This window comes from Dasypus novemcinctus, chromosome 2 (assembly GCF_030445035.2).
Source record: "Dasypus novemcinctus isolate mDasNov1 chromosome 2, mDasNov1.1.hap2, whole genome shotgun sequence".
Taxonomy (NCBI): domain Eukaryota; kingdom Metazoa; phylum Chordata; class Mammalia; order Cingulata; family Dasypodidae; genus Dasypus; species Dasypus novemcinctus.
In genome coordinates, this window is record NC_080674.1 from 67,658,620 (window position 1) to 67,668,705 (window position 10,086).

Below are 10,086 nucleotides of genomic sequence, written 5' to 3' on the forward strand. Positions count from 1 at the left end.
CCAGACTTCAGAATTAAGTTCTTACTTATAACACGATATAACTCAGTGAAAAAGAATACTTTTTTTAAACGTACAAAATCTTTTTCACCAAAGCTAAACTTCTTTGTATCTTTCGGCAACATTCACATAAGAACATGCAGTTCTGAAGCTTTTGCTCAAAGATTTTCAGTAATTTCCATGTATGTGGGAATTATTGATTATATAAACAAGGAAGTCTTAAATGATTGACATATTTATTTTCTCTTACACACCAAAAACTTTTTATATGCAAATATTTATAATATGATTATAACCTAGTTTTTTCAGATAGGTTCCTCAACTGAAAGAATAAGCTCATTCTCACAATGGTGACATTAAGTCAGAAATTCAGGTTCTGTCTCCAAAAAAATGGTAGGCATTAGAACAAAATAGTTCTACTTTAACAACAGTATTCTCAAGTTATTTATTTAGCTTGCGAAGACTAAAATAGCATGTCAAGATTTAATTTTTGTGGTTAATCTGTGAAATTAATATTTTAGAGAATTTAAAAGTTGCTAAGTTATATACCCATTAAATTAGAAAAAAAATTCTAAGACAAAATTTAGTTTAGTTTTGTCATAAAAAGAAATATCAGCAAATGCTCCTTTTGTGTGTGTGTGTCTGTATGTGCACGTGTTAAATTAAGTACTGTGAGAAACGGAAAACCCTTCTAATTGGACTAACTTAAATTTTAAAATTCTGCCATATTGGTTGCAGTTTTAACTCTTGGTTAATGTAAGAAAGATAGGTACGTTTATATCTAACAAAAAAGCAAATACTTTTAAAATTTAATTATGATTTGCTTTCATTTGAAAACTTAAAAGAATGAATATCAGCATGTACTGAGAGAAGTTTAAGTTTATTCCTCAAATTAGAGAAAATAGTATAAGTAATATGTTATTTGGGGATTTAGAATGTTAAACTCTAGTGCTTTTGTAATGCTATAAGAAGAAAATCCAAATATTTGTAACAAGACATTATTATCGGTCATTTTAAGACACTTCATGTTTTTCTTAGATGCCTTTGAGTAATGGACAGATGGGCCAACCTCTCAGGCCTCAGGCAAATTATAGTCAAATACATCACCCCCTTCCTCAGGCATCTGTGGCAAGGCATCCCTCTAGAGAACAACTAATTGATTACTTGATGCTGAAAGTGGCCCACCAGCCTCCATACATACAGCCCCATTGTTCTTCTAGACAAGGCCATGAACTGGCAAAGCAAGAGGTAAGAATAATCAAGAATATTTGAAATATGAAGCCAAGCTTTTAAATGTATCCTTATAGGTTATTTAATTATTGGCAATAAATCCACATAGAAATTAGCATAGTTTTTACCATTTTGTTGAAGTTTTAATTTTATGTGAAGTTTATAAGATGTTAAACTTTGTAGTTTAACTTACCTCTATGATCCCTTCCTTTTCTGATTTACCAACATAGGATTCAATATTTTGCATATGATTTTTTTTTTCTGAGGAGGAGGTTGTGTTCCAAAACTGGTTGGTTATACTCCAGTAGTCCAGTCTTCCTCACTAATATAAATAGTATACCATCAAAGTTAAATGGCGTATTATGGTTTATTATTATTTGTCACTTAAATTCTTATTCCTCAGATTTTGAAGTTTGAGTATAGTCTCTAAACTACATGGGAATTAAATCTTAAAAAGTACTCAAGAAGTCATTAATCATACATTCATATATTGTGATAGTTTATTGATAAAATGACCAATATTATTAGAAACTTAGGTAGAAAACAAATGCTCTTATTCCTTTTGGTGAGGTCTTTAGGGAAAGGTACGGAGTGTTTTGTAACAAAAGTTTAGTTCTTGCATCTCTTTTCATAGCTGGGTTATAAAAATTGTCAATCAGATTTTAAAATCTCAACTCTTTTAAAGCATAAAATCAGATTTAGTAAAGGAGAGATTATATCCCAAAATCATCCAGGGATCTTTTGGATATCTTATAAAACAAGGCAGTAAACAAAAGTACTGTTTAATTTAGATGCTCCACAAATGGAAACTGAAAATGTACATGTTTTTGCTCTGTCATTAAAATCCATGATGTCTAAAAAGTATAATAGGGTTAACTTAATTGATTGCCTATCCTCCTAAGACAAACAGTAGATAGTTAGAAGCTGTGCTTTAATAATCCCAGCTGTGCCTTTAACTCACTAACTCATTAACATTATATTCCATGTCATAGTTTCACTTCATCTGTCCAAATGTTTATTTTAGATGTATCTTTATGAATTTATGTTTGCTTGGATTTAAAATGGATGTTTTCTGTGTTTTAAGCTTTTCTGAAATAGTAGTAATAGTTTTTGCTTTCATATTAACTCAGATTCGAGTGAGGGTTGAAAAAGATCCAGAACTTGGATTTAGCATATCAGGAGGTGTTGGGGGTAGAGGAAACCCATTCAGACCTGATGATGATGTAAGTTTTGTTTATATATTCTGAAACACCATATAATTCGGTTTACTAGTTTAATACCTCTTATATTTAAGTGAAAATCTTAATATATTGTTGTTTTTTAAGATTTGTTTTTCTCCCCGCCTCCCCCCCACCCCGGTTGTCTGCTCTCTGTCCATTTGCTGTGTGTTCTTTCTGTGTCCACTTGTATTCTTGTCAGCGGTACCCAGATCTATCTTGTTTTGTTACGTCATCTTGCTGCGTCAGCTCTCTGTGTGTGCAGTGCCACTCCTGGCCAGGTTGAACTTATTTTGCACAGAGTGGCTCTCCTTATGGGGCGCACTCCTTGCGTGTGAGGCTCCCCTGCGTGTGGGGCTCCCCTACGTGAGGGACACCCGTGATGGCATAGTACTCCTTGTGCACATCAGCATTGCATGTGGGCCAGCTCACCACACGGGTCAGGAGGCCCTTGGTTTGAACCTTGGGCCTCTCATGTGGTAGGCGGACGCCCTATCCATTGGGCCAAATCCGCTTCCCTTTAGTATATTGTTTATGTAAATGTAGATAGACATCACCTCATTGATTTCACTGTTTGTTGTTCAACTTTTTGTTTTAGAATTTGATCGATTCAAGTTAATTGCTTGATGGAAAAAATTAACCCCAAATTTTGAATGTTCATCATATTACTAAATGATTTTAATTTTTTTATTGCTTTTCTGCACATCTGTAGAAGTAATTTCATCACTTTAGCAGAAATCACAGTAGTAAAGTTACAGTTACCAAAGAAAGATAAACATAACAGGGTTTTCATAATAATACTTAGGGAAGAGAGGGAGAAAACCTTTTTCACAATTCAAATATTTACATGGTGTGAAAGAAATATTTCTCTTTGATACTGTTATTTATGCTTGCTTTATGCTTTATTTATATTTCAGTTAAGTAAGTATCTTTCTCTTGTTATTAAAGGGTATATTTGTAACAAGGGTACAGCCTGAAGGACCAGCATCAAAATTATTGCAACCAGGTGATAAAATTATTCAGGTAATTAAGGGAAATCTTTTTATTATTTTCTTTCATTTTTTTATTTTATAAGAATAAAATTCTTATTGAGAAATTATTTATTAAATGCCAGAATTGAAAGTAAACATTTAGTGAAATTTTCTTTAAAAAGTGGATGAAAACAGTACTTCTTCTTATAGTATTCTCTCTAGTGCTTTACCTTAATGGTTTCCTATCTTAAAGTATTTCCGCCTTGTCACTTGGAAAATCATAACAACCTGAAGTTTCTCTTAATATTTTATTTAATTCAGGAATGTTAATTTTTACTGATTTGGGGGATCAGAACCACTGTTCCTTGAAGACAGGATGTCATCACATCAGAAATGGAGAAGAAAATTTCAAAATCATTTTCCCATGCCCCTTCTTTTCTCCGTTCTGTCAGCTACTCGTTTTACCTAACATTTGCAGTCTACCTCAGACTTAGGAGGTAAACAAACGTAAGACAAAGTAGCACTCTTATTCTCTATCCCTACCTTCACTGTAGTTGTTACTGTATATTCACAAATCATCTTTAGAAAAAAACAAAAATCAGATAACTCCCAAACCAAACGGTGACAAAGGCGTTAGATTTTTAGTAGCTAAAAGCACAGACCCTGGAGCTGGACTACGTGGTTTGAATCTGGTTCCTACAACTTTTAAAAATATAATTAAAAAAAAAAATCTTTCATTTTAAATAATTTCCATCTTAGAGAAATGCTGCATGAATACTATGAAAAAATGCCTATATTCATGTCATTTGGTCACCACTTGCTAATATTTTGCTACAGTTTCTTGATGCATTCAACTTCCCTATCCTCTTCTTTCCCTTCCTTCCTTCCTCTCCATACATAGATGTTCTCTCTTTCGCTCTCTCTCATTTATTTTTCGGAACCACTTTTGGAATCTGTGCTTTCATTTTGTCATTGAGTGGAAGTTGCATTACCTTTCCACGCCTCAGTTTTCTCTTCTCTTAAGGATTATAATATTATCTTCTTGGAAGGTTGTTATGAGAATTAAAAGATTTAATTTATGTGAAGTACTATGAGCTGTCTGGTAGAAAGTAAGGCCTTAATAGATGTTAGCCTTAGTTATTACAATTATAATAGTCTTGATCTGATGGCTCCAAGGCAACGAATGGGAAGGCTAGGCCTTGCCATCTGCTTCCATTGCATCTTGGTGCCCTCAGATGCTTATTATTATTAGCATACACACATAATGTCATGTCTGACACTATGCTCTGGAAAAGTGTTTCCTAACATTGAGCTCTGCTACATAAGAACTGACTGAAAATTTCAACAAACTACTGGTTCCTAATTCCCAGCTTCAGAGATTTTAATTATATGGATGTGGGGTAGGACCCAGGAGTCTCTATGTTTTTTTTAATGCCAACGTGATTATTAATTTTCTATCAGATTGGAAACTATCTGGTAGACATTTAAGTTACACAAATGCAAATAAATTACTAAAAATGTTTTTCATAAAAGCATTTTTCCTTTTTCTTCTAGGCTAATGGCTACAGTTTTATCAATATTGAACATGGACAAGCAGTGTCTTTGCTAAAAACGTTCCAGAACACAGTAGAACTCATTGTTGTACGAGAGGTTTCCTCATAAGCACTGTGGACAAAAAAAAATGGGGGAAGACGGCAAGAATTATTTGAAGATACTTGCAGGGGAAATAAATATTACTATTTTTATATATAAAGAACTTAAAAATTATGTTCAAATTTGTACATTAATGAAATAATGGAACTTGTGGTTAGAGGGAAAGAACCACTGTACAGAATATAAAAGAGACTGTTGAATTCATACCGTAAAATTTCTTGTTAGGTTTTTAAACATAGCAATCAAGGTAACAAAAGCAAACCTAAGTTGTTTTTGTATAGATTGTAGATTATTTTTGGATTTCATACACATGAATGAATTCTGTGCAAGGCTTATAGTTAGCCTTGATTGTAGCCCAGAGACAGGTGGCAGAGCTATCTATCTCCTAGCTTTTATGCCCTTATTTTTATTCAACTGGTATTAATGTTTTTCTGCTGAAACTACTTTTTTTTAACATGGTAGGCAAGAGATTTGAAGTGTTGGCTTTTGCTATGTGCACATTGAATTGAAAAACGAGTAAGTGACGGTGGTGCTGATGGGTTCACTTTCCAAGGCCAGATTAAAACAGTTATTTCCTATGAAAATCTGGAAGCAAAGAATGAAAGCGAAGAATGAAAAGAAAAGCTACCTGTTCATATGTTTTTATTAAGAGAATAATGCAATAAAAATGTAATGTCTTTTTAAAGAAATAAAAGAAGACAGCAATTACATTTTATGAGCTCTATAGGATCTGTTCTTGTCATAGCCATTGACTATAGATTTGCTAGTGGTGGTTCAATGTTAATTTTTTAGTCAGGAAATTATTAACTGTACTGTAGATGCATGTCCATGCATTTTCTGTGCCATGGAAATCCCCTGATTTTTTGCAAATGGTGGTACTTGAAATCTGCTTTATAATTTGTACTCCATTTTAATCTAATTTATAGTTTTTTTGTTAAGTAATATGAAACTAAAATGGCCAGTTTTAAGATTGTGTTGCCTGTAACACAAAATGTAAGAAGGGTTAGGAAGGCCTCTTGATTTTGTTTAGTCTTGCACTGCCTTGGTAAAGTAAAAGGAAACAGAACGCACGGAGCTAGGTAACCAAAGCAAGTCTGTGAAACTGGCACAGTGCTAGAGCATTGATGTGGAGAGTTGTAGAGCAAAGGGATTGGTCTTTGAGGCCTACCAGTTTGAAAGGTGTTCACATAAAGGGCTGTTCCTGCAGGTAACATTAAATGTGAACTCGACAGTTCAGAGTCATTAAAGGGTTTCTAGGTATCAGTGTAATAGTGTTTTACCACCAGCTGCCTTTGTTCCTAGTTACTGTAACAAATATATATGTTAGGTTTATTAATTTTATTCACCCAAACCATTAATTTTGTTTTTCTTCTAAATAAAATTTGAATAACATGCAATGGTAAGAATTAATGCATGGTTATTTGGACCAGATAAAAGTGCCATAGAAGACCAATAGCTGTTTTTAGATAGGCTAGTCTGGAGCCTTTCATTAGAGCAATATTCAGTTACTGCAATTCATTTTGATTACTAAGAAATACACTTTGAGAATTTTTTAACTGTTATGCTTTGTTCTTCAATCTGGATTTAATTAAGACTCTTATAGGACTAGTTGAAACTAGTCCTATATTATTTTTGCATAAATGTGTTGGACTCGTTCTTTTCTTGCTGATCAGAGTAAATAAATAGGCAGTACTTTTTAAAATATGTGAACTGAAAAATTGCACTTCTTTCAAGGTGTTATCAGTTGCTTGTACCGTGTAGTTTTAATAATTTTGATTGAAACCCTTTAACAACTCTTTGTAAATTTTAACTCATTTTAGTTGATTTTCAGTACTATTTACATAGGAATTGATTTTTATGAATATGGTAGAAGAAATGTGCTGTATTTTGATAAAATTCACTTATTGTATGTGTATTGTAATCTTAAAAGAATGACTTCTTCTTTAAGTCAAGCCTCGGTGTTCCCTTTATTCTTAGCTTATTTTAAAATATTAATTTTGGCATTGTAAAATAGTTACATCTTACATCTTTTTTATTGATTTCAATCAATTTTTCATAGTCACATTCTGCCTTGGATAGAAAATACATAAAGTAGGTATACTTGTGAAGCTTTCAATTACTTTACCTTGAAACAGATAACACAGTATAATTTTGGAAAAGAAAATAAGCCCAAAGAACAATTGATTCTTTACTGACTGACAAATTAATTTTCTGCATTTTATATTGAAATATTACATGTACAACATGTGCTGTATGCACTACTGTTTTATTCTAGTCTACTTAACTTTTTAAAATGTTAATATTCTTGCAACATCTAAAATTGAGTAAGAAAGTTTGTTTCCAGCAAGAGTAATGTATGATAAGATGAAAAACTAATAACAAAATAGCGCACTTAAATTAATAGCCAAAATTTTCTTCCAAAATATAAGAAAATTAAAATTAAATAATGTTATTTTTAATAAACAAGGAAGAACTCTTCATTATAATTTTTGTTGGGGCAATAATAAAGTTTCCAGATGTGACGAGAACAAAAAATTTAAATCTTTTAAGAAAATGGAGAAGATTTTCTAGTTTATTACTGTTGAGTAGTTTGTTGAAAAGGCCCATACCCATAACTGACTTTAATGTCTTATATAGCAAATTTTAAAACCAAAACTTCTTTTTAGTAACAGTGTTTAAAATTTCTTACCCTCCAATTTTAAACCAGTAAAAATTATATGATCAGAGTAATTTATTCAGTATGGAATTATATTACACAAACTAAAGTTTTATGGTGGTTCATTAAGGACTCAATCCATCCGAACCAATGAAATTCTAAAATTACCCACCTATTTATTTTGTAAATATTTTTCTGATTTCTTTGGACTGGAATTGAAAATATGTATATACTTGAAAAAAATTTTCACATACAAATATGGCCATAAACAGAATTACAAACTTTTTAGTAATAATTTGCTGTACTTTAAATCCCATTAGCAGCTATGTAATATTTTTATTGATCAGCATTTATTCAACATTCCAAATTTTTGTATATATCTAGATTGTTTGAGGTTACACATAAAGAATAGATAATAAACTAATCCTGTATAAAGTCGTGTGGTTTATTTTATGAAATTCAGAATTAGAATTCTCACAAAGAGAAAGATGTATAACTATTTTTTTTCACCATTTAAACCTCTCAATTTCTGGGTATGGAGGGAATGTAGTTTACCTTAAATTACTGATTGTTTTTTTTCATGTCTGGCGGAAACCTTTGAGATGGGTTAAATCTATTTGGAAGGGTAATTTTTCATTCTTTTGACATTCTTTTGGCTTAATGTTTAGTAGGTGGGTTTCTTATGGAAGAGACTTTGAAATTAAAATTTGTTTCCTCAAAAGCATTAAAGAACACAACTGATGATGAACAAAGGTTGGATAAATACAGAGGAGCAAGATGCCTCTTTTAAAAGAGAACCTGGATTAGATAAGCACTGTCTTTGGCCTCTAGGTATTCCTCTGGTTTCTTCAGAAAAAACTAATAATTGTTTTAGTATCTTCATTGCTAAAGCAAATACCATCAATTAGTTGGCTTAAACAATAGCAGTTTATTGGCCCATGGTTTTGAGGCTAAGGAGAAGCCCAAATCAAGGCATCAAGATTATGCTTTCTTTGAAAGACTGGAGTTCTGGGGCTGGTTGCCAATCCTCTTTGGTCATCGGCTCATCAGCTTATCTGGCACAGGACAATGCATGTGGGAGCCTCTCTTGGTCTTCCCTTTTCCCGGTTCCTTTGACTTATGCTCTTCTTTTAAAGGACTCCAGTAATGCAGATGAAAGCCCAACCAAATTTGTTTGGGCCACACCTTAACTGAAGTAAATCTTGAAAAGATCTTGGGAAGCTCGTGTGGCTCAAGCAGTTGGGTACCTGCCTGCCACTTGGGAGGTCCCGCATTCGGTTCCCAGTGCCTCCTAAAGAAAATGAGCAAGATAGCTAGCTGACAGGACAGGCACGGCAAACTGATGGCAACAAGATGCACTGAGGTGATGCAACCAAGAGACACAGCAAGGAAACACAATGAAAGACACAACAAATGGAGAAGAGGACCCCTCTCTCCCACACAGGAGGTCCCTGGTTTGGTTCACAGTGTGTCCTAAAAAAAAAAAAGCAGATACAGGAAGCAGATGGTGACTGCAAACAACTGGGGAGGGGGCAGTAAGTAAATCTTTAAAAAAAAAAACCACATTTACAATGGGTCCACACAGGAATGGATTAAGAACACATTTCTCTGGGGTACGTAACTTCAGGCAACTACAATCATATTTAAAGCTGGTGTTTCTTTTGCAGAATATACAAGTTCAAGGAATAGTACCCATAGTCAATGCAATTTTCGAAATTCTTAGGTCCATGCTGTCTTCTTTTCTACGACTGTACAGTCTCTTCATGAAGCAATCTGCAAAATTAAAATTTGTGATCTGTAACATCCAAGCACCTTACAGAACCCATTCCAAACTAAGAAAGGTTACTTAGAGAAAACATTTCAGTATAATCCCCTCCAGTTTTTTATTTAAAGAGCAATCAAAATACTCCTAAACCTTTATATAGGATTGCTAGGAGAGGGACTGAAAAAAGGATCTGCTGTTATTTCCTTTTCAAATATGACAACTGGGGACAGTGATGAACTCACATGAGACTTCATGTGGCCCATCTCTAGCTTCTCAGAATGCCTGCAATCTAATAGGATTAAATATGAGAAGCTGACATACCAACAATAAAGGAGGTACTCTAAACTAAAATGCTGATTTCCTCATTGGTTAAATAAGCTATTTTACTTTGCATGAAACTAATATAAACTTTTTATCTGAAGTGACTATCCTTAAATATGATCAAACTGTTCCCCTGAGGCACAGCTTTAGAAAGACCTTTTTTTTGGTGTTTTCTTCCAACTTATTTTTTTTGTCAAAATCTAAAACTAATAATTTTAAAATTAATGCATGAGATTTAGTAAAGTGTGATTTTTAGGATGGATGGTTTTAAATCTT

At 33.1% G+C, this 10,086-nt stretch overlaps 1 protein-coding gene across 50 annotated transcripts in view; it reads left to right on the top strand.

Moving 5' to 3' along the window:
* The window catches only part of ERBIN (erbb2 interacting protein), a 176,792-nt gene extending 168,633 nt beyond the window's left edge, over nucleotides 1-8,159 (top strand). For 22 of the 50 annotated variants that reach the window (XM_071208353.1, XM_058309445.2, XM_071208352.1 and 19 more), the window contains 4 exons: nucleotides 1,036-1,245; nucleotides 2,358-2,450; nucleotides 3,393-3,467; nucleotides 4,970-8,159. In XM_071208353.1, the coding sequence (XP_071064454.1) occupies nucleotides 1,036-1,245; nucleotides 2,358-2,450; nucleotides 3,393-3,467; nucleotides 4,970-5,077 (486 nt within the window). In that variant the 3' untranslated portion in view covers nucleotides 5,078-8,159. The remainder of the gene's footprint in view (nucleotides 1-1,035; nucleotides 1,246-2,357; nucleotides 2,451-3,392; nucleotides 3,468-4,969) is intronic. The other 28 variants (XM_023590872.3, XM_023590868.3, XM_058309484.2 and 25 more) reach the window with 2 other exon arrangements.
* Nucleotides 8,160-10,086: the final 1,927 nt, after the last annotated feature.